This window comes from Haliotis rufescens, unplaced genomic scaffold (genome assembly GCF_023055435.1).
Source record: "Haliotis rufescens isolate VD_foot unplaced genomic scaffold, xgHalRufe1.0.p SCAF_8, whole genome shotgun sequence".
Lineage (NCBI taxonomy): Eukaryota > Metazoa > Mollusca > Gastropoda > Lepetellida > Haliotidae > Haliotis > Haliotis rufescens.
In genome coordinates, this window is record NW_025964372.1 from 46,553,791 (window position 1) to 46,579,648 (window position 25,858).

The 25,858-nt window shown below is 41.6% G+C and overlaps 3 protein-coding genes across 3 annotated transcripts; all 3 read right to left on the reverse strand.

The window, feature by feature from the left end:
• Positions 1-324: 324 nt before the first annotated feature.
• Positions 325-1,437, reverse strand: LOC124143643 (acetylcholine receptor subunit delta-like). Its single transcript, XM_046512669.2, has one exon. It carries the CDS (start codon positions 1,435-1,437, stop codon positions 325-327), a length of 1,113 nt encoding a protein of 370 aa, XP_046368625.2.
• Positions 1,438-8,957: 7,520 nt separating this feature from the next.
• On the reverse strand, positions 8,958-10,085 carry LOC124143644 (neuronal acetylcholine receptor subunit beta-4-like). Its single transcript, XM_046512670.2, has one exon. The coding sequence runs from the start codon at positions 10,083-10,085 to the stop codon at positions 8,958-8,960; it is 1,128 nt and encodes a 375-aa protein (XP_046368626.2).
• A 6,778-nt stretch (positions 10,086-16,863) lies between these two features.
• Positions 16,864-17,820, reverse strand: LOC124143646 (neuronal acetylcholine receptor subunit beta-4-like). The gene has a single exon (XM_046512671.2). The coding sequence runs from the start codon at positions 17,818-17,820 to the stop codon at positions 16,864-16,866; it is 957 nt and encodes a 318-aa protein (XP_046368627.2).
• Between the last annotated feature and the right edge of the window lie 8,038 nt (positions 17,821-25,858).

Sequence of the window (25,858 nt, forward strand, 5' to 3'; positions counted from 1 at the left end):
ATGTAATATACTTTTTGAAACTCATATGCCGATACTAAGACAAATAAACAGAGGATATTTCATGTATCAAGTGAAATATCATGTTTCTCTTATTGAGTGTTGTGTGTGTGTGTGTGTGTGTGTGTGTGTGTGTGTGTGTGTGTGTGTGTGTGTGTGTGTGTGTGTGTGTGTGTGTGTGTGTGTGTGTGTGTGTGTGTGTGTGTGTGTGTGTGTGTGTGTGTGTGTTTTCACATTAAATCACCACACATCCCACGTTTAAAATGCTTATAACACAACGTAAACAGGCCTTCCATCACACAGTGAGGGCTCCAGACAAATGTCACCTTATACACAAAACACCAGCAGCGACATCAGTGCCAGAAACAGGAACACCCAGAAGAAAACGTGGTCTGCACGGCGGGCCTTTGACGCACGCATCACATACAGACGTGCTGTGCTGTTGCTGTTTAATGTATCGTTCCCTGGCTGTAAATCTGTCTTGGTCTGAAATAGGTGACCGTTATTGCGGACGTTGAGTGTGGCCATGGTGGTGATGATAGCCAGGCAGCTCTGACAGAGGATGAGGGTCAGGTACACAGACAGTCGACACACGTCTCCAGACTTGGGGATCGAGTCATTGACGAAGTTCATGAACACTGCATAGGACACAAATATTGAGATGAGGTAGGACATCTTCTCTCCGGAGTCAGCTGGTAGGATGAACACACAGGCGTTGAGCACAGAGAGAAGAGCCATAGGAAAGATGATACTCACTATATAGAACATGCTCTTGCGTTTCAGAAAAAACTCAAATGATACACAATTTGGTATCCGCCGCAGTTTGACGTTCACAATCTTGGCGCGTATGTCAACCAACTCCCATTCACTGTTCTTAATAAAGAAAGCAGGTAATATTGTAAAAATAGAACCAATCGTTTCAACTCCAAGATCGTAATTATTTGCAGGCATGAACAAGATGTCACATTGCTGCTGGTCAAACGGGTAAAGAGTGATGTCTATTTGACAACTGGTCGTGAAACTGTCAGTGATTGTAAGTTGTGCTTTTCCATCACTGTGAAGTTCTGGGGATTGTCTTGAAATCGGGGCAATGTTGTTGATGCCATTAGGGATGGTCACGGAAGGTGTCCACACGTAGTCTTTCGAGATAGCCACCTGTTCAATATCATCATAATCAGTTTTGTTCCAAGCCAGATCAGGGTCGAACCACGTCATGACGATCCCCAAACTAAAAGTGAATGTCTGTTCGGCTGCATTGAGATTGGAGATGGACATTGGCAACACACTCATGTTAACCTGTTTCTCATTTGAGAGATCAGTACTGATGCCATCACTAACAGTTTCACCTTGGAGATATGTCTTCAGTCTTCCTAATGTTGTCTTGGTTCTGTTGGAGATACTAGCTCCGAAGAAGAGCAGTGACAGCGTTATTGCAGACATGAAAAACATGATGTGAGTGTTCGGTGGTGATGTTTACAATGACATATCTTGATATGCAGATGTTATTCTATTTCAGCAGTTGCTTAGGTTACGACAGTGACTCTGATTGGTTGTACACTGCCGCGTGGACTGGAACAAGAGTACACACGTATCCATTAAACGGGGAATCAAAAGCGAGAAGCTTTGAACGCATCTCTTAGCGGTAGTAAGCGCTTCACAAACAGATGCTTGTTGCTATATAAATATCTGCCCCACGTTCTGTAAGAAGAGACTATAACTTTTAGTTGAATCATGCAGTTGAGAACAGCTCTTTGAAATAATCTCACTTCGTGGGCTGAAATATGTATGCACACGGATCCATTAAGCTGCAAACAGAGAGCAGTCATTTTATATTGAATCATGCAGGTATGCACCCGTACTGGAAATGATAATGTCACGGACACAATCTCGCTGTCCTGATAAACTCAGTGTTGAGCATTTGAAAAACATTGTTAATGGACGGTTTGTTCAGGCGTGTTATTTGGATCTGCACTTCCTGCAATATATACATAGTTTGTCAACCACGTATATGTATTATGGATAAAATGTTCATGGATAAAATTCAGAAATAAGATATCTCAGATCTTTACTCTTAAAAGGTATGTGAACCTGAAAGTACATTAATCCAATATTTTGCTAACATCATTGTATATTGATAATGATGTACATCAGTTTATGAAGTTTATGAAAATAGTTCCACGACTAGTGAATTGAGTTTATAGTTGATATATTTTTATTAAAAGTTTACAGTCACCTCGATTAACGATCATTAATGTAAAACTAGATATTCAACTTTCTTGAACAAACTTTCTTATATTTCATCCGATTTCCTCATTTAAACCATAATGATTTCAGAAAAAAATATGATGCATATGCTATGTAAATACGAATAATTGTTAAACTCAGCTCCCTACTGAAAATGCATAAAAGATGCACTGTCTCCTTTTTACCCATTACATTGGCTAAACCCACTAGCAAGGCCACAGTCAGTCTGATTTCTTATACACCTGTGGCTGAGAAACGCATTTGAGATAGCTGGTATCAAACATATGTATGAGAAAAACCTCCAGGCTCATGATTGGCTACTCCATGGTGATGACCTGAGGTCAGATTATGACGGACTTCTTTCTTGATTGTTTGTCATTGTTAAGTTGCTCGTGCTTCAGGTCGTATGTTCACCTATGTCAACCAGTGGGTTCTTTGATGTTATCTAGTTTCCATTATAATTTTCGCCTTGGTAATCCACAGATATGACACATATAAACCTTATTGTGTATGGATTGTTTGTTTGTTGTTTAACGCCACACTTTGCAATATTCTAGCTATATGACGGCGGTCTGTAAATAATCGAGTCTGGACCAGAAAATCCAGTGATTGACATCATGAGCATCGTTCCACGCAATTGTGTATGGTCACATTGTTTATGAGTAGTAAGCAGTACGTCGGATGACGTCACTCATGACCGTTGTGTTGTGTATTGAGCCACTGCGATCATGAGAATAGAAGAAATGCATCGATTCGATGCAAAAAAGTGCCATCATTTAAGGGTGTATAAGAAACGGATTACTGCACTCGGGTCAGTCACACACCATTTAATTTCCATCTTCCAACAACTTGTAAGATAAATGGTATCTGACAGACACTCGTGTAGTAATCTCTATGTGACCCGCCAGAAGGAAATTGACCTCATGGGTGCTAGGAAACAATTTTGCTGTGACGTTTTAAAGAAAGACGTCTGACGTCATCTTAGTTCCGTTAAAATAGCCAAGTGTGCGGACTGTACAGAAATATCTTTCTCTTTTTCCTTGCGTTCGTTCGTAACTAATAAGAACATAAGGCTACGTTTTAACGTTTCAGCATACAAGTCACTTTTCAATTTAGAGAACATTGTATTATACGGCGCTCCTGTATAATAGACAGTCCCTTGTACCAGTGCACATGCGCAATCAGAACCGGAACCAGATATAATTCTAAACACGCCTGTGTTTCGACCTGTCCAAAACTTGTTTAGTTATTGTCATTTCAAGCTGGTTCTCTCAAGTAAAGTGATCGAACAAATGGAACTCAGTGCTGAGGAGGACACGACTAGGTGCAAACGGACCACGAGAACGTCGACAGGTACCGTACCCAATCGAAGCCCGCAGAACACTGTATACACGCGTGTATCACCGACATTCACTACAGAATAACAGTCCTGATGACGCCTATGAATGTGTAGTGCCCGATCGATGGTTGTGACTATATAGCTACGCACAGCAAGACGACACGCATGCAAGCATGACATGAAATACACCAAGACAGGGTGAGATCAAGTCAATGACTTCACGGAAGAGATACTACGCAGTGTGATTGCTGCATCGAGGACCAAGGAATACAACTTGACCTGTATGGGGAAAAGAACCAGGACATGCCGTTAAAGGACATGATAGAGTATATTGAGGCCAAGGAATCTGGAAATCGCTCGGCATCGCGCCTACTCGACCCTCAGAGCACAGATGCGATCAATAGTTCGTATCGGCGGGGGATACAACAAAACGTTCGCACCAGGGGAGGAGCCAGGTTGGTGAAACCGAAGGGGTATGCGTCTACTGCGGCAAGGTGGGCCACGGCAAGAAACCTCAGTGGCGCGCCCTGAAGTGCCCTGGGTATGGAAAAATGTGCCAGAAATGTGGCCGCCAGAATCGCCTCGAAAAGATGTGCCTGAGCAGCCGACCGACTAGGCCCCTGTCAGAGGAGACCGATAATATGTACGACGAGCAGATGGCAGCCTTCGTCGAGCTATTCACGGTCGCCATGGCCAGCGCGGACGACGAGTTATGCACACGCTCCCTCGATCACCACCTGTACGATGATATGTTCGATAAGTGAATGAAACGCGTGTCCAGCCCGCAGCCGTACGTCAACCTCACTCTCACCACTGAGTGTTGGGTTTCGACCTCCTGAAACTCACCCACACGGTATCCCTGCCCGCCATGGCCGTCACGGTGTGCCAGAGCTGCCTGTTCGGCATTGAGGCCAACAGAGAAGCACTACAGAAACACTTACTCAGGATGTCCGCTCAGAGCACATTCAACACGTGACCACACCAACCCCTACAGAGAATGACCGGCCCACCGCTACGTCTTATGCTTGGTGAGGAGGCAACACCGTTTGCCTGTCACACTCCAATCCCCATGGTCATACACTGGCAAGACAAGGTAAAAGCAAGCTTCGACCAGGACGTTCGTCTCGGCGTGTTGGAGGAAGTACTCATCGGACGCCTGTGAGATGGTGTGATCACATGGTATCTGCACAAACAAGAACGGCAAGCCTTGAACAAGCATGCGTTCCGTGAGACCCACCACACCCAATCCCCATTCCACCAGGCGAGACGCGTACCTAACGAGAAGCGCAAGACAGTGTGGACGCATGGAACGGTAACCACAGTGTCCCTACACGAGGACGACCGCCACAAGACGACCTTCAAGGACAGAGTAGTCATACAACCCTTACTTTGAGCGAGGTGCTGAGCACCTTACACGACGATGACCGCCCGTGCAGAATCCTCTGTGTTCTGGCCAGGCATGTCGGACAACGTCAGTGCCACTTGGAACAACTGCGAACACTGCCACCGGATTGCACCATCACAGCCTGGAGTGTCGCCATCCCTACCTGTCCCGGCTGTATACCCCTTACAGGCAGTGTGCTCGAACTTTTTCGTACCCAGGGGCATACACTACTTCGAACTGGCCCATCACCTCGACGTCGACAGGTTGCACCACCGGCCTCATAATCGCGCCTTTGTGCCGAACGGGACTCCAAAAAAGCTTCCATCGGATGGGGGACCAGAGTTCACCTCGACCGAGACCAAGTTCACCCCAGTTCACAATGACTCGATCTATGACGACATAGCAACCCACATCATTGTACCGGCACCCATCATGACACCGCAGCTACCTGCCCTCGACAGCAACCCCACAACGCACCAGCACCGGGTCTACGCCAATCCACTAGAGCGACCAGCGTGCCTACTTGGCACAAGGACTACTCCATGGGATAGTCATACAATCGGTTATATAGACGTTCATTCACATCCATTAAACTTCAAATAGTCTTAGCCTTTATTCATTAGCATATTGAAGACTCGAAGGGAGATAGCGAATATTGTACTTTACGGCGCTCCTGTATAATAGACGGTCCCTTGTACCAGTGCACATTCGCAATCAGAATCGGAACCAGATATACACAAAGAACAAAGTTAATTAAACCCCTTTTTCTGAACCATGAGTGAGTGAGTGAGTGAGTATGGTTTTACGCGACTTTTTTAGCAATATTCCAGCAATATCACGGCGGGGGTCACTAGAAATGGGCTTCACACATTGTACCCATGTCGGAAATCGAACCCGGGTCTTCAGCGTGACGAGCGAACGCTTTAACCACTAGGCTACCCGACCGCCCTTCTGAACCATGACAAATGGAAAAAATCATGGCATGGGATGACTGACCACAGGAGCTGGGCGATACCAATGTCATCGGATAGAACAAACATTTGATAACAAATAAAGAGGATATTGGTGAGTTGTGATTGAAATTTACTGACAAAAACATCATGGTCCAGTATTTTGTTCACCTACAGTTTACACGAGACTGTCAAATACACATTTTCGTCGCACAGTAAATGTATCGATATATTTCAGAGTGGCGCCATTTGTTGTTTTTTCACAGATAACAAATCTTTGCAGTGCATTATACATCTCTGCATAAAATAGTACTGGGGAAGACCCAGTGCTGTGTGACTGCTATTCACGCTTTGCAGAACTTAACAACATGGACGTCAGAAACTCGTCATCAAGAGGGTTAAATTCCATTTCGCCTTACCTTAACCCCTTTCTTTCGCTGAATAGTGAGTGAGTGAGTGAGTATGGTTTTACGTCGCTTTTAACAATATTCCAGCAATATCCCGGCGGGGGGACACCAGAAATGGGCTTCACACATTGTACCCATGTCGGGAATCGAACCCGGGTCTTCAGCGTGACGAGCGAACTCTTTACCCACTAGACTACCCGACCGCCCCTTTCGCTGAATAAAACATGTGTTAAATGTAAGAGTCTTAATATACATGTGTATCAATAAGACAGGAAATGATCTCTTGGAGGAATGAAGGACCACATCGGCATAATTTGTTACAACACATTTATTAATGAAACAACAGATATTCAATATGCAGAATACCTGTTCCATATCACAAACATGAGCGGAATTTCCAACTCTAGCACGGGACATTCTGCTCGCTGTTGGCGATATGCAAACAGTTGTCATTCCAGACAACAAACTAAACATGTAGATAAACATATTACAACCGCTCGTTTCAACTGACGCAGATTCAGAACGTATTGGGCGGCACGGATGGCCCAGTCGTCTAAGGCGCCGTAATTCGCTATGCAGAGTTGCGTCCCACAGGCACGCCAGAAACATATGATTGTGGGTTTGAATGCCGTTTCGCCCCGATTATTTTTCTAGGTTTGTCAGCACCATACCCATGCTCGTGGGTATCACCGAAGTGGTTAACGTCCGAGACCTGCATTCACTTCGGGCTTTCCTTCCACATTAAGCTGACACGCCGTGATATAACTTGAATACTGTTACAAGCGGCGTTAAACCCAACTCACTCACTCGCCCAAGGCCCAAAAGACCTTTAACAAGCAAATTAAACACAACATTTTGCTTGATGAATGATTGCTTCATGTACAAGTCCACCAAACTGCGTTTAACAATACAGTAATACCGACAGCCAACCTCCAATAGCTAGCAGCTAGCACTCACTCACTCAGAACATATTAGGATTAAGCACATAAGAACGTTGAGCTGATGTGGTATTGCCTTCTTTGGTAGTGGAGATGCCAAATGCTTGTACGGTTTTAATTGTTTTTTTTAATCAGGCTGGAATATGTGAACGCAGGCTTCATCCATATTACCACGCGTGTCTGGTCTGACATCGATTAATGAAGAATTTGCATACTCGTATATGCAAGGGGCCGACGTATGGTTCTCAGTAGGAAGTGACAACTTGGAGACGATGGCTTGCGGTATATACAGTTTTACTTTATACATGTAAATATATATACATACAAAAGACACTGTGCCAGGTCAGCACGTAGTGGTAGTGGTTGTTGTCTAGGTGCCCCGGAGCACCCAGCCTAACCCTAGCTAGGCTAAGGGTAAGAGCTTTCTTTTTTTTCGTTCTCTCTGGACCAAGGCTTATATAGCCAAGGTTACCTGACATTTAGTAAGTAATAAATATAAATGTAAACAGTAATTCATCAGCAGGATGGCAGACGGTCGATGTACACAAAAATTGGGATTAACAATTAGGATTAGCATCTTATAAATAACAGCAAGTAAGTGTTTCAAGGCATATAGCTCATGGCTCCAGGGTAATGAGCCTTTGCAATTAAATGTTCTTCAGACAATTGGTGTTTAAATCAGTCGCTATGACACATAGTTACAAATCATTACAAAACCTTTCCGTATCAGATTCAAAGACAGCCATGTTATCATGAGACCTGTTGTGCCTGGTGCGGTTTTCATCAGATGTCAATAGTTTTAGAAACCAACGACGAGCTGATCACGCTCTTCCTGTCCCCATTAAACGCTGCTGTCTCGCTCTCTACGTTGGCATAAGAAGGATCCATTTATTTAAGTTTTGTACTCACATCTTCATTGATGGCTTTTGGTATTAAGATCTTTTTTCTGCAAGTACGTGCCCACTGCACTTTCATGAAGTTTTTCATTTTCCAAAGGTCGTCTGTATTTTAATGACTTGTCACAGAGACATAATTTGCTCAAATGACTAAAGTTGCATGTGGAAAAGCATTCAATTATATACAGCCTGTCACTAAAAACATTCACTGTCAGGTAAATTTGATTTAGGAATATCCCTAAAGTCCCTAGAAAAATCGAAATCTCAACAAAAAAATTGCACAACATATTGACTGTCAGCACATGGGTCAAATAGTCACATTGAAGGCAACAGGAGAATCTCCGTCACACACATCTACACTCATGTCATTGATCCCAGGGGGCACGGGTGGCCCCTGTCGTCTGAGGCGCCGCGATTCGCTGAGCAGAGTTGCTTCCCGGAGGCACGCCAGAAACCTATGATTGTGGGTTTGAATGCAGGTTCGCCCCGATTATATTTCTAGGTTTGTCAGCACCATACCTTTGCTCGTGGGTTTCACCGAAGTGGTTAACGTCTGAAACCTGCATCACTTCGGGTTTTCCTCCAAAATTAAACTGACACGCCGTGATATAACTTGAATACTGTTAAAAGTGGCGTTAAACCCAACTCACTCACTCATTGATCACAGAGAGAATAATTACTGAAGGAATCACTACATGTCATTGAATAACTCTATGTTCATTTGAATAAATGATAATTACACCACAGACCTTCCATCACACAGTTGGGGGAATTGGATGTTGAGCTCCAGACGAATGCTGTCTTATACGCAAAACACCAGCAGGGACATCAGTGCCAGAAGCAGAAACATGCCGAACAGAACGTAGTCTGCGCGGCGGACGTTTGACGCAGATTTTACAATCGTTCGTTGAGTGCTGGTCGTGTTTGCATTGTCCTTTGCTGGCTGTACGTCCGTCTTGGTCTGAAATAGGAGACCATTATTGCGGACGTTGAGTGTGGCCATTGTGGTGATGATGGTCAGGCAGCTCTGGCAGAGGATGAGGGTCAGGTACACAGACAGTCGACACACGTCTCCAGACTTGGGGATCGAGTCATTGACGAAGTTCATGAACACTGCATAGGACACAAATATTGAGATGAGGTAGGACATCTTCTCTCCCGAATCAGCTGGTAGGAGGAACACGCAGGCGTTGAGCAGAGAGAGAAGAGCCATAGGAAAGATGATACTCACTATATAAAACATGCTCTTGCGTTTCAGGAGAAACTCAAACGATGCAACTCTTGATATATATATCATTTGGGGGTCTATAACCTTGGCATGTGTGTCAACCAACTCCCATTCACTGTTCTCAATGAAGAAAGTCGGTAGAGTGTCCATTATAGAACCAGTCGCATATATTCCAGGTTTGAAACTATTGACAGGCATGAACAGGATGCTACATCGTTGCTGGTCAAACGGGTACAGAGTGATGTCTATTTGACAACTGGTCTTGAAACTCTCAACGATTAGTTGCTTTGCTTTTCCTCTACTCTGAATCTCAGGAGATAGTACTGAACCCGGTACTACGTTGTCAACACCGTTAGGGATGATCAGGGAAGGTGTCCACACGTAGGCTGCAGAGATGGTCACGTTTTCAATATCATCATACTCAGTTTTGTTCCAAGCTAGATTGTGGTCGAACCATTTCATCGAGACACCGGCACTGAAAGTGAATGTCTGCTCGGCAGCATTGAGATTGGAGATGGACATTGGCAACAAACTTATGTTGACCTGTTTGTCAACCTGGAGTTGAACAGTGATGCCAGCTGTAGCTGTGTGCCCTTGGAGATATGTCTTCAGTCTTCTTAATGTCGACTGGGTTGTATTAGAGATACATGCGCCAAATATGGCGATGAGTAAAGACAGCGTTCTTGCTGACTTGAAAAACATGATTTCAGTGTTCAGTGGTGATGACTGCAATGTCATGTATTGATATTGATATATGGGCGTTATTGTATCTCAGCAGTTGCTCAGGTTACTACAGTGACTCTGATTGGATTGTATATTGGCTGGAATATATGTGCACACGGATCCATTAAACGGGGAAATAAATGTCAGGAGATTTGAGTACATCCTTTGGAGATGGCGCTTGATAAACAAATGTTTTGAGCTATTTCTGTCAAGAATCATACCTGCCCCCACCTTCTGAAAACCGAGAGTAATCACTTGATATTGAATCATGCTGTTACGCACCAGCAGTGGAAATGGTAATGTCATGGAAACTGCACTGATAAACTCAGTGTTGAGTATTTGAAAAACACTGTTAATGGACAATTGTTTCACAATTCAGGGGTATTATTGCATCTATACTTCTTGCAATATACACAGAGTTTGTGAGCCACGGGCATTAGTATGTATTCAATGTATATGTGATAAATTTTGAAGTAAGATATCTCAGATCTTTACTCTTAAAAGGTATCGTAACCTGAAAGTACATTAAAGCAATATTTTATTGAGATGTACATCGGTAGAGAATATATACTCTGTGCACTTCGATAACAAATGTTGAATTATGTAGTTTTGAAAATTATGAAAATATTTCCATAATGGCAAGAGAATTGAGTTTATAGGTGTTATATTGCTTTATGAAGGTTAACAGTTACTTCACTTCAATAAACGATCACTTATGTAGAATATATATTTAACGGTGGCCTTCTAACAATCACAACTTTCTTGAAATAACTTTCTTATATTTCTTCCAATTACCTCATTTTAAACCAGATTTCTAAAAATATAGGATGCATATACAATGTAGAATACGGATAAATGTTGAATTCAGCTCTCTACTTCTGAACAGTCAAGTAAACCGTAATATCGTTCAAAGAGGCGTTAAAACAAACTCAGTCACTAACTCGAGTTAGTTCCCCTGCAGTGCTGTTAAACTAACTTGAGTTTTACAAATAATCAGAATGTACTGATTTGCTAACTCAATTGTATGTCACCAACAGCAGAGTAACGACTATGCAACAACAAAATGTCGTTACAGCAGGTAATTACTAACACGTCTCTTAGAAAAATCAGCCGGGTTGTAACATTTACAATTTTGAATTTATTTAGATTGGACCATTGGATGGCGTCTGAAATACTGTTCAGCCTTTTTCCTTACCCCCCTAGCTTGTTTGCAGTCGTTGTTAAACCATGGCTTACGTATGTGAGGACACAGTCATCAACTATCTTATTCAGTGCATCAGAGAAAATTTCTTTTGGATCGGGAACATTAATAAAAGCATCAGGTTTTAGTTTGTCAGCACAAAGGATTTTATTTTAAGCCCAGTTGGCCTTAGTGACATTCCATTTCGATGACGGGGGTACATCAGATGGTGTCACAGATTTTAAAAGGGTAGGACAATGGTCACTTCCACAAAGGTAATCGTGGACTCATCATTTTCATTCAAATTCACTCAGTAAATTAGAATCTACAACTGACAAATCCACACAAGGGTACATTTCAGTTGCAGGATGCAGATATGTTTCAGAACCATCATTTCAAATGTATAAGTCATTATTTAAGAAGAAATGCTGTCATTACTACCCCAAAGTGGGTTTTGGCCATTTAAATCTCCCATGATAACACAGGGTTTAGGACGTTGGTCATAAAGTGCCTGAAGATTAGACTGTCGAAAAGTATAGGATGGTGGTATCTGTAAAGAACATAAGGTAAAATCTATCCGTGATGTTACACCCACTGCAACAGCTTGTATAGGTATAAGGAGAGGAACAGGACTGTGAATGATGCCCTGCCTCACCATAACAGAAGAGGAGAAAAGCAATGTACAAAAGTATCCACACCAAAGAGATCACTTCCACATTCCAATGGTCAACTTGTCCAGCAAAATTGCACAGCTCCAGCCAATTGAGTCAGCATTCTACAACATTTGCGGTACAATCGAGCATGCCCTTTCTACGAAGATTTCAACGTTCCTCAAAAGTTGTGTGACCAGAGTTAAACATTCAAAGTTTTTTTAAGCTATCAAACTATAATGGATATCCTATCGTTAAAATGGGTATAACAGTGGAGGATTGCGGGTTGGAGGATGCGGGATGGTACTTTTTGCGAGCTGAGAGGAACCCGTCAAGTCGGCCATATGCAGCCATCTACCGTGTACTTGAAGTGATGTCATGGGACAGTGTTCGCTATCGGCTCTTCGTCACAGGCATGGTCCTCTGTAGCATCATGTCTGTAAGTAAACCTATATATCAATTATCTGAGGAACTATTACTTTGCTGGGATATTGAGAGTAACCCAGGCCCATTTTGCTCTGAATGCACCGAATTGACGTCAGTTTAATCGGAGATTTTAGACGAACTTCGTTCAGTTAAGTGTGATCTTTCGAAAGACATTAAAGACATAGAACTTGACACTCAACAGTTGAACAAGTGTATCAATGAACTGAAAACTTATATTGATCTATTGAAATGAACAGGAATCTTTGAGACTGGACATTGATGCATTTTATGAAAGGCAAAATTAACCAGAAGATGAACGTGAAGATACTGATGACTCAGGTGGCCTGGCAATTCTCAGAGACAAGGTAAATATGCTCCAAGATTCGTGTAATTGTCGATTCCTATCAAGTTCCATCAATAAGTACATCAAAAGATATAGTTGGGATCTCTTAGAAGGAATCCTCTACTTCACAGTATCCTATGAGAATAAAATAGGTGTGTGGACATGGCAACCACATCAGTCATCGATCTCAGCCTGTTACCTATAACACTGTTAGCTTCATATTTTTGAAGGTCTCTGAAATTCAAAGTAAACTGCGAGACCTTGATTTTCTGTTCTTTGTCGAAAACATTGACTTCATAGGATTGACGGAAACATGGTTATCATTTGTAACACAGTATTTTCCAGATTTCATCCAGTTTGATTTGGGTGGTTCGCGAACTGCTAGCTCTTGGAGGTTGGCTGGCGGTATAACTGTATTGTTGAACACTGTTTGGTGGACTTGTACATGAAGAAATCATTCATCAAGCAAAATGTTGTGTTTAATTTGCTTGGTAAACGTCTTTTTGGTCTTGAGTGAGTGCGTGAGTTGGGTTTAACGCCGCTTTTAACACTATTCCAGTTATATCACGGCGTGTCAGCTTAATGTGGGAGGAAAGCCTGAAGTGAATGCAGGTCTAAGACGTTTACCACTTCGGTGAAACCCACGAGCACGGGTATGGTGCTGACAAACCTAGAAACATAATCGGGGCGAACCGAGATTCGAACCCAAAATTATAGGTTTCTAGGGTGCCCAAGGGACGCAACTCTACACAGCGAATCGCAACGACATAGACGACTGGGCCACCCGTGTCTCCTCCTTTTGCAATAAGGAAAACACATGTATGCGGGCACTTTTACTACCGTGTGGTAGACTTTAACTTTATATAACTCCGAGTCATCTCAGCATAGCATAAACACTGAGAGAAGCGTCAGAGCAATCATTAAGCTTACAAACAGCATACAGCAAACATCTATGAAAAAACTACGCGGAGATTTTGAGTGCGCATCATAAAGTTTACACGTGGTTTCTGATGCTACATTATTCTAGACTTTTCACAAACTGAATAAACAAAAAAATTGAACATGGATTAAATCCAAAGTATATCTAAAGGTTTGTGAAGTATATAATTAATAAACTTACACTATGGATCGCTGAAGTTTGACCTGATATAGCATGCAATGCTGAAAACCAATGTGGAACGCACGGAACCAATGTCGCTGTTAATACCGACAACCGTTCTAAACTAGCACTTCCAGTCCTAAACTAACCAATAAATAAGTATGACTGTTATTTGTAACTGCACATAGTGTTTACTTATGTTGTGAATTTCAGCCGATGGCCTACATTCTAACGGAATAAACAACATCTACCTGGCGACACATATTTGTTTGACAAATCGACCGTGATTTGAATCCTTTGCAACACGTTCCAGAAATAAAGCAAATCTTCGCTTCATGTGATTTAGGAATTGGTAGCTCTTTGGTGATTGAATACTGTGAAGTTGCCAGGAACCAAAATCACTCTCGTCTTCAAGAAGCAAACTACAGGAAGTCCTCTTGGACCTCTTAAGTTTCTCCGGGGGAATCTGCAACGATTAGCAGTTGATAATTATGACTAGATGAGTTCCATGACAGTTTTCAGTGTATTCATTCTTGTCATAGGATACTGATTTGTTTGACTGGCTAGTTTAAGATTGATCTAATGTTTTACTGCACAAGCAATACTGAAGAGCATATGCTAAGAATTTACTTCTTATAGTAAAAGTTACAAAATGACAACTGACACATAACTGACCATGTTTCAACGCGGTATTGTTATCAAAAACCGCTTCAGTCGGTAGACTTTTAAGTGGTTGGGTAAAGCACGAATTCCATGAGATTCCTTTCCAAAAGCACATCCTGCTCGCGGTCTTCGATATGCAAACAGTGGTGATAATAAACTACACGACACCCTTCATGAATTTTGACATTTTATACATTTACACAAAGTTAACATGTAGACAGAAATATTACAGTTGCTCTGATTCAGAAGGTATTGAATCAGGATTAAGAACATAACATCCTGGATGGACCAGGTGGACTTAAGCTACTGTGTCCTGAGGGTAGTGGGTCGAACAGCCATACCATTGGTAGAAATTTGACACGAACCCAATTAACAATAATCAGTACAAATGAATGAAACATATGAAATATCTGAGAAACAAAACAACCGTGTCGTTTGAAGTAGTGCAATTCACCGTGGAGAGTTAAGCCCCATGGCGGTTACTGTTTGTGGGCTCCAAGGTGTAGCTTGATCATGATCTTTATTGCTTTGGTGACACTTGGTTATAAACCAAAACTGGTTAAGAGTCAACTCCTAACATGCCCTGCATATGTAATGAGGAGCACGAGACTATAATGTTATCAGACAATTGCCAGAAGTATGCTATAACAAAATATCCAAAAAGGGTCGTGTGGAGTAAAACCACAAACATGCACATTTCTCGTTCAAAGCTACACCCATTACTAACTACCTCTGTTTTTCGAAGGCATAAGAGGCGGTCCGGTAGCCTAGGGTTTAAAGCATTCGCCCGTCACGCCGAAGACCCGGGTTCGATTCCCGACATAGGTACAATGTGTCAAGCCCATTTCTGGTGTACCCCCGACGTCATATTGCTGGAATAAAAGCGACGTAAAACCTCACTCACTCACTCACTCAGTCACTCACTCACTCACTCGAGGGCATAACAACTGTGTGCAACATTTACGTCTGATATACGAGGGTCGATTTCTTATTTCTGAAAGACAGAATCCGCTTTCACATTCTTACACTTTTGCCAAAGATGGTTCGTAGAAGTCTTTCAGCTTCTGGGACCTGAAGAAAGTGATGACGTATATCTCTTGGCTGTCGAAATAATTCTCCACAACTTCTATGAACTCATCAGATCAGCATTATAAGGTGTGTGCTGAAGGAGTTGAAACCTGCACTCGTAGAGTTGTCATTGTAGCCAATGTAGCCAATGACTGATTTGTGCATTTTCCTGATGGATGGGCTCATTTCTTTTCTCAGCTCCCCACGTCTGTAAGTCATAATATCATTCCGTATTTAGGCTGAAATATTGCCGATGTGACGTAAAGCATTAACTCACTCACTCACTCATTCCGTATTTAACCAATAAGTCCTGCATAATTTGCTCTGTGTACTGTCTGGCTTAACAAGATTGGGTGTTCAGGATCAATGGCTTAGCTAATTATGTCATTAGCTCACCCGATCCGTCATCCATACGTCAACAATGTATTCACACGACTTCTTCTTCTGAACCACTAATAGGAAATTAACGAAATTTGACTGGAAGCATCCCCAGGTGGTGGGAATTCAAACTTGTACAAATGATGGGGCTGAAGCATTCTCCTACGGTGAAGATTCAAAATCGTACAAATGGTGGGGGTAGCCCCCAAGGGGCTGAGGGGCGGGGTCAACTAGGGGTAACTTGGCATTATTGCTTTAAGCGACTTCATCTCTGGAACTAAGAAATAGATATCAACCCTATTTGGTTGGAAGCATTTTCTGGTGGGGAGGATTCAAAATTGTACACATGGTGGGGCTGAACCCACAAAGAGCCTGAGGGGCGGGGCTAAATAGGGGTAATTTGGCTAAATTGCTGTGGCGGGGCTCAAATGAGTTTATAACTTGGAGACAGTTTAGATCGCCGTATAATCATATGTACAATTAAGAGTATAATGAGAAGAATGCACGTATTATATACACGTACAATGCAAAAGTATACTTTGTCATGATTGCGTACATATCAAGGTGAGCGATACAGGCCCTATGGGCCTCTTGTTATTGACATGTCATTATGCCTCACTGTCACAGGTCATTCAATTCACTGGTTCACCTTACCAGATTCCATGACATACACCAGTCAGCTGAAATATACATTCTCCATGCACTCTAAGTTTAACTTGAATTAGGAATGCCTAAAAAGTTCCTATTAACGTTCGGACTCTCCAAAACCAATACAAACACAACATATTATTGACTAGAAGCAAAGAGGTAAAAAATCATTGAACGTCACAAGACTAGTCAACAAACATGCCATTTGTCACAGGGTGATGAATTACTAAAGGAATCGACACATCACATTACATCACTACAAATCCCACATTTATAATGCAAATGACATAACGTTAAGGGCCTTATACACAAAACACCAGCAGGGACATCAGTGCCAGAAACAGGAACACCCCAAAGAATACGTGGTCTGCACGGCGGGCCTTTGACGCACACACCACATGCAGGCGTGCTGTGCTGTTGTTGTTTAACTTAGCGTTCGCTGGCTGAGCATCTGTCTTCGTCTGAAATAAGAACTCGTTATTGCGGACGTTGAGTGTGGCCATGGTGGTGATGATAGCCAGGCAGCTCTGACAGAGGATGAGGGTCAGGTACACAGACAGTCGACACACGTCTCCAGACTTGGGGATCGAGTCATTGACGAAGTTCATGAACACTGCATAGGACACAAATATTGAGATGAGGTAGGACATCTTCTCTCCCGAATCAGCTGGTAGGAGGAACACGCAGGCGTTGAGCAGAGAGAGAAGAGCCATAGGAAAGATGATACTCACTACATAGAACATGCTCTTGCGTTTGAGTAGAAAATCAAACGACGCAACACTTGATATATGTTCCATTTGGACGTCTACAACATTGGCAAGTACGTCAACTAAATCCCACTCACTGTTCTCAATGAAGAAGGTCGGAAGGAACTCTATAAAAGAACCAGTCTTTTGTATTCCAAACTTGTAACTATTGACAGGCGTGAATAGGATACTACATCGCTGCTGATCAAACGGGTACAGAGTGATGTCTATTTGACAACTGGTCTTGAAACTTTCAAGGAATAGAAGTCTTGCTTCTCCTGTACTCTGAATTCCCGGTGATTGTACTGAAGTCGGTACAACGTTGTCAATACCGTTAGGGATGATCACGGAAGGTGTCCACACGTAGGCTGCAGAGATGGTCACGTTTTCAATATCATCATACACAGTTTTGTTCCAAGCTAGATTGTTGTCGAACCATTTCATCGAGACACCGGCACTGAAAGTGAATGTCTGCTCGGCAGCATTGAGATTGGAGATGGACATTGGCAACATACTTATGTTAACCTGTTTGTCTTCATAGAGGTCTATACTAATGCCATCATTAGCAGTTTCCCCTTGGAGATATGTCTTTAGTCTCCTTAATGTCGACTGGTCTCTAGTGGGGAAGGTAGCCCCTGGTAAACTGCAGAGTAGTACAAGCCTTATCGCCGACATGAAAAACATGATTTCAGTGTTCAGAGGTGGTATTCGGATTGACATTAATTGAAATGCAGGTGTTATTCCTTTTCAGATGTTGCTTAGGTTACTCCAGTGATTGTACACTACCCCAAAAGCTGGAATATTAGTGCAAACGGATCTATTAAACGGGTAACTAAACGTCAGGAGCTTTGAACACATTCGTTAGTGGGAAGTAACAGCTTTAGCCTGTGATGCCTGTGGCTAATTGGATATTAATACCTGCAACGTACCGCAGGGGGCTATTTATTTTGAATCATGCAGTTTGTACTGGTAATGGAATTGATAATGTCAACAGAGTAAGAATGGAAACAATTACACTGTACTGATTCATTCAGCATTTGTAAAGCATCGTTATTGGACGCTTTGCTCTCAAGTAAAATGTATTTTTTGCATCAGCACTGCAGCAGCAGTGAGTGAGTGAGTTGGGTTTAACGCCGCTTTTAACAGTATTCCAGTTATATCGCAGCGTGTCAGCTTAATCTGGGAGGAAAGCCCGAAGTGATGCAGGTCTCAGACGTTCACCACTTCGGTGAAACCCACGAGCACGTGTATGGTGCTGACAAACCTAGAAACATAATCGGGCCGAACCCGGATTCGAACCCACAATCCGATTATGTTTCTAGGTTTGTCAGCATCATACCCGTGCTCGTGGGTTTCACCGAAGTATACGTCTGAGACCTGCACCACTTCGGGTTTTTCTCCCACAATAAGCTGACACGCCGTGATATAACTGGAATACTGTTAAAAAGCGGCGTTAAACCCAACTCACTCACCCACTCACTATTTCAGTAAGGATCCTGATATTTTATTCATTTTTAATACTTACAAAGTGGGTTAACTATCGTATTTTGTCCGCGATTATGACTGTCTGAATGAAAAATGACTACAACTACCAAAACTACGGAACAGATTTTGGGCCCGGAATTGTTTTCTCAATCAGAACACCAACTTCCAACATTTGAAGCAATGTCGAAAGATTTTCAAGAACTGAAAATATTGAAAGGAGAATATTGAGTTTTAAAGACCGAACAGTACATGCTTTTCATGCAGTCTTGAGATCCTCCGAATGACCTGCAGGATCGATCGGAAATAAGAGAGTGATCTTACATATACATTTAGAAACGTGCTCGTGGGTTTCGTTAGAAACGAAATACTTCTTTTAAATGACAGAAGGCATGTGGAGGCATACGATAAAGGCAAAATCTATTCTTCTCGTGCTGAACACAATAAATTAATGTCCTCCATTTCGTTTGTATTTTAAAATGATTTTGAAAATATTTGCACTGATCACTTTCTTAAAGACAGTAATATATTTCAAAATACATTTACCTTTAATGTTATGATTATCACATTAAAACAGGCTGCCATAATAGTACTTCTTATCACACGTGTACATAATCGGATCCATATATTTTAGACCCGTGATGATCCGGGGTAGAATATGTCTTCAGCAACCCATGCTTGCCGCAAAAGGTGACTATATATGTCGTAAAAGGCGACTAACGGGATCAGGTGGCCAGGCTCGCAGACTTGACTGATGCATGTCATTATTTCCCAATTGCGTGGATCGATGCTCATAATATTAATCACTGGATTGTGTGGTGCTGACCCGTTTATTTACAGACCGCCGTCATATAGCTGGAATATTGCTGAGTGCGGCGTTAAACAACAAACAAACAAACAAACGATGCTCATAATATTAATCACTGGATTGTGTGGTCCTGACTCGTTTATTTACAGACCGCCGTCATATAGCGGGAATATTGCTTACAAAACAAACAAAAACATCCGTCAGCTACAAAACAGGACACTCATTGCATCATACATTGGTGTTTTATGTCCAGCATCTGCACCACGTTATTGACATCAGAGGATCTGGTGGTGTATCATTAGTGGCTTCCCTACGGTCGGAGTAGCATTTGCTTTAGTGACTAATCACTTGCTCGTTTTCAAAGAAGAGATGGACCTTTCTGTGTGTATCGTCGACGGAATTATTGTACATTGGATGTTGCGTACAGGAAGTCGACAGATTCGGTGAAGTGTGAATAAGTTGGCAGCCATCTGTATTCGGCGATGAACATATCGTGTTCATATCCAGGGCAACTTATAATAAATTCGGGGGCGGTCGGGTAGCCCAGTCGTTTAAGCGTTCGCTCTTCACGCCGAAGACCCGGGTTCGATTCCCGACATGGGTACAATGTGTGAAACCCATTTCTAGTGTCCCCCGCCGTGATATTACTAGAATATTTCTAAAAGCGGCGTAAAAACGTTCTCACTCATTCACTATAAATAAATTAGAAGAGGTTCCATTGCATTTGATTCGTTAACAGAGCACTATGTTTGAGTTTAAGTTTCAGTAAACCGATAAGAAATTACGCCATGTCCACTAACCCTCTGGCTGATAATAGAATAGGAAGGGTCTGTGTGGCATTACTGCGTTGAACGATGTCACTGTTTTCGTATTGATTTGTGTGTGTTAATGAATACCTTATCAGTCCATGAACTCATAATTGTTGGCTATCTATTTATAAGAATTGATTCCGCCACACGGTATGCACATACATTTTTTAGGTTTATTCCTACAAAAACGAACAATAAATTGAAGTCAAATCTTAAATAACAGTCTTCTGATTCCATTAAAGCTCATGGGATGGAGGCACGTTGATTTGTTGTTGATTTTGTGCTCGTGAGCGAGAGAAATTTCGTATTAGGTTAATGATAAGAGAGCCGCTGGTGGTAGTTATATATATATATTAATCATGCACTGGATAATGGAGGATAGCCCAAATATGATTGCCAGATGTTCCTGATGATTTCATGGATATTTGTATTTGTACTATCCGATACGACTCACAAACTGTGAGTTTCACATATTTCTCACCAGATTTTGGAACTCAATTGACAACGCCAGTTTACTGCGTTGGTCACCAGATTAACATTCGGAATAAAACAGTTCTTGTGTTTCATCATCATAATCGATACGTCCTTTGTCAACATAAATCTGTTTTCGTTCATTATCTCTATCAAAGCTTATATTGACATTCCTCTTACGTCCTGCCAGTGCACAAGACGTATCACGTGTCAGGCGTTCAAGGCTTCACCCCCTTGCGTCATTGTCTGGGACTCTGTTGACATGCTATTTGAATCCAAAGTACCTGGCAACAACGGGATGACTAGAGCAGGACTCAGTGAACGAGTGTGGGGGTGTGAAAAAAGTAAATGAGAGATTCCGATGGAGAACTATCGAGCTTTGGGATAATGATGAAGGAAATGTGTGGGAGCGGGTGATGATGTCGACAGCCTATTATTTTCAAACACTGCTTCAAACGAAATGTAGAGCAGATTTTGAAAAACACGTTTTCTTTTTAAATTTCAAGACATCCAACGTGTCCAGCGACGTCATTGACAGCTTGTTCTGCAAGTGATGATAGAGATAGATAGATGGATCTGTCGCTCTATTAACTCTAACCCTTCAAACATAAAATCTACATCTACAGCCAAACCAAACGCCGTAAACTGCCCGACGGCTATACACTATATATACCACAACCCTACAGCTGTACACCTTATATACCACAACCCAACAACTGTAATCTCATATACAACAACCCTATTGCTATATACCTATTATAACACAGCCGTTTGGCTTTTTAATCCTATTTACCAAAACCCAGAGAATTAACCAGCTGAATTACTTGCATACCTCAACCCTACAGCTATAGGCCTCATATACCACAGCCCGACAGCCATGCATCACCGACACCATATCTGCCACAATCGTTCATTTATACACCATATCTAACACAATCGTACAGCTATATACCTTATATACCACACACCTACATCTATACACCATATCTAACACGATTGTACATCTATACACCATATCTATCACAATCGTACAGCTCAAACCTTATATACCACAAACCTACATCTATACACCATATCTAACACAATCGTACATCTATATACCATATCTATCACAATCGTACAGCTATGTACCTTATATACCACAAACCTAAATCTGTATACCATATCTTCCACAATCGTACATCTATACACCATATCTATCACAATCGTACAGCTATGTACCTTATATACCACAAACCTACATCTATACACCATATCTAACACAATTGTACATCTATACACCATATCTATCACAATCGTACAGCTCAAACCTTATATACCACAAACCTACATCTATACACCATATCTAACACATTCGTACATATATACACCATATCTATCACAATCGTACAGCAATATACCTTATATACCACACACCTACAATTATACACCATATCTAACACAATCGTACATCTATACACCATATCTATCACAATCGTACAGCTATATACCTTATATACCACACACCTACATCTATACACCATATCTAACACAATCGTACATCTATACACCATATCTATCACAATCGTACAGCAATATACCTTATATACCACACACCTACATCTATACACCATATCTAACACAATCGTACATCTATACACCATATCTATCACAATCGTACAGCTCAAACCTTATATACCACAAACCTACATCTATACACCATATCTAACACATTCGTACATATATACACCATATCTATCACAATCGTACAGCAATATACCTTATATACCACACACCTACATCTATACACCATATCTAACACAATCGTACATCTATACACCATATCTATCACAATCGTACAGCTATATACCTTATATACCACACACCTACATCTATACACCATATCTAACACAATCGTACATCTATACACCATATCTATCACAATCGTACAGCAATATACCTTATATACCACACACCTACATCTATACACCATATCTAACACAATTGTACATCTATACACCATATCTAACACAATTGTACATCTATACACCATATCTAACACAATCGTACATATATACACCATATCTATCACAATCGTACAGCTATATACCTTATATACCACACACCTACATCTATACACCATATCTAACACAATCGTACATCTATACACCATATCTATCACAATCGTACAGCTATATACCTTATATACCACACACCTACATCTATACACCATATCTAACACAATCGTACATCTATACACCATATCTATCACAATCGTACAGCAATATACCTTATATACCACAAACCTACATCTATACACCATATCTAACACAATTGTACATCTATACACCATATCTAACACAATTGTACATCTATACACCATAGCTATCACAATCGTACAGCAATATACCTTATATACCACACACCTACATCTATACACCATATCTAACACGATCGTACATCTATACACCATATCTAACACAATTGTACATCTATACACCATAGCTATCACAATCGTACAGCAATATACCTTATATACCACACACCTACATCTATACACCATATCTAACACAATCGTACATATATACACCATATCTATCACAATCGTACAGCTATGTACCTTATATACCACAAACCTAAATCTGTATACCATATCTTCCACATTCGTACATCTATACACCATATCTATCACAATCGTACAGCTATGTACCTTATATACCACAAACCTACATCTATACACCATATCTAACATAATCGTACATCTATACACCATATCTAACACAATCGTACAGCTATATACCTTATATACCACAAACCTATATCGGTACACCATATCTATCACAATCGTACAGCTATATGCCTTACAAACCACAAACCTACATCGGTACACCATATCCACCACAATCGTACATATATAAATATATCTCCCACAATCGTACATCTATACACCATATCAACCGCAATCGTACATCTATACACTATATCTCCCACAATCGTACATCTATACACCATATCAACCGCAATCGTACATCTATACACATATCAACCACAATCGTACACCTTACACCATATCTACCACAAACCTACATCTATACACATATCTACCACAATCGTACATCTATACACATATCAACCGCAATCGTACATCTATACACCATTTCTACCACAAACCTACATCTATACACTATATCTACCACAATCGTACATCTATACACCATATCTCCCACAATCGTACATCTATACACCATATCTCCCACAATCGTACATCTATACACCATATCAACATCTTCAGCTTAAGATCTTATATACCACAAACCTACAGATATAAACCGTGTGTATAACCCCAGTGCTATACACCTTATATACCACTACCCAACAGCGACAAATCATATACCCTACACCCATGCAGCCAGAAGTCGTTTATACCAGGGTGTCGTTGTACAAAACAACCTTAGACTGCCGAGTCCATGTAAAGATATGGGAGTTACGATCACCTTAGCGGTGAGATAGCTTTGAACAACGGCACCCTGAACCCAACAGCTAAAAATCTTATATACCACGTACACCCCACCCCACAGCTATACACCTCATATACTACAACCCTACAGCTATAAGCCCTATACATCACAAACACACAGGTATGAACCTTGTAAACCACGTCTCTACATCTTTAGAGCTTTCATACCACAAACTGACAGCTGTACGCCTTGTATACTACGAAAGCCTAATGGTGACACTTTGACAGCAGATATTGTTTCTTTGAAATCGAAATTTCTCGTTATTTCAATTACTCGTTTATCTTCTCAAAATTCCGATTTGTTGTGGTTATTTAGATTATAGTTTCGTAACTTCAAACATTTTCTTGTTACTTCGTGTTTTTGCTCGTGATTTCGATTATTAAGTTTATTCCAAGAACTAGAAATTTCGAATTTACTCTCGTTGCTTCGGTTATTTTCTCCTTGTTTCAATTATTTTCCATTTGCTTTGTTTTTTTTCTATTTCTGAAAAAAAATTTGCCCCCAAACTGGCAGCATTAGGGTTGTTAGATTTCGCAAACCCCCGGACATCTATTCCCTTTGAATTGAAAAACTGTTGAGAGTTCGACCAAATAAGGCGTCAAATCTCATATCATGTATAATTGGGTACCATTGAACAATACAACCTGAGCGCTACGACTGTCGTAGGTCTATATGTTAAGGTATGGGAGACACGATCATATCAGCGCTGAGATCGCTTTGTACAACGGCACCCCGGCCTTCGGAAAACAGTCTCCCGGAGGGGGCACGGGTGGCCCAGTCGTCTAAGGCGTCGCGATTCGCTGTGCAGAGCTGCGTCCCTTGGGCACGCCAGAAACCTATGATTGTGGGTTCGAATCCTGGTTCGCCCCAATTATGTTTCTAGGTTTGTCAGCACCATATCCGTGCTCGTGGGTTTCACCGAAGTGGTAAACGTCTGAGACCTGCATCACTTCGGGCTTTCCTCCCACATTAAGCTGACACGCCGTGATATGACTGGAATACAGTTAAAAGCGGCGTTAAACCCAACTCACTCACTCACACTCAGTCTCCCGGAACAGTATACGCAAGGGCATAGTCCTGCACCATGACTGTGGAATATATTTATGTTATGAAAAAAACATAATCTAGAAATGCATACAAAAGCAAGTCTAGCCAGCTCAAGCTAGCTCTATTCCACAGTCATGTCATTTTGGGGAGAGGACCGTTCGAAATAGCGAACGGTAATTAAGTCCCTTCCTTATCATATCAGAGAATCTTGTTCAGATCACAGCCTAGCACTGGTAGTGCTCCCATCTAGGTTTACTGTAACAAAATACAGCTGGGGGAGAGGCGTAAATGGGGGGGGTTGGTGGTTACTGAGGGGATTACCAGGGTGACCTGGGATGGCTGACACACTGCCGAACTGAACAAAGGACTGTTGTTGTGTTTTAAGTGTGGGCTGCTTTCTGTAAGCGTTTGCTGCATACCCTCTATTTGACTACAAG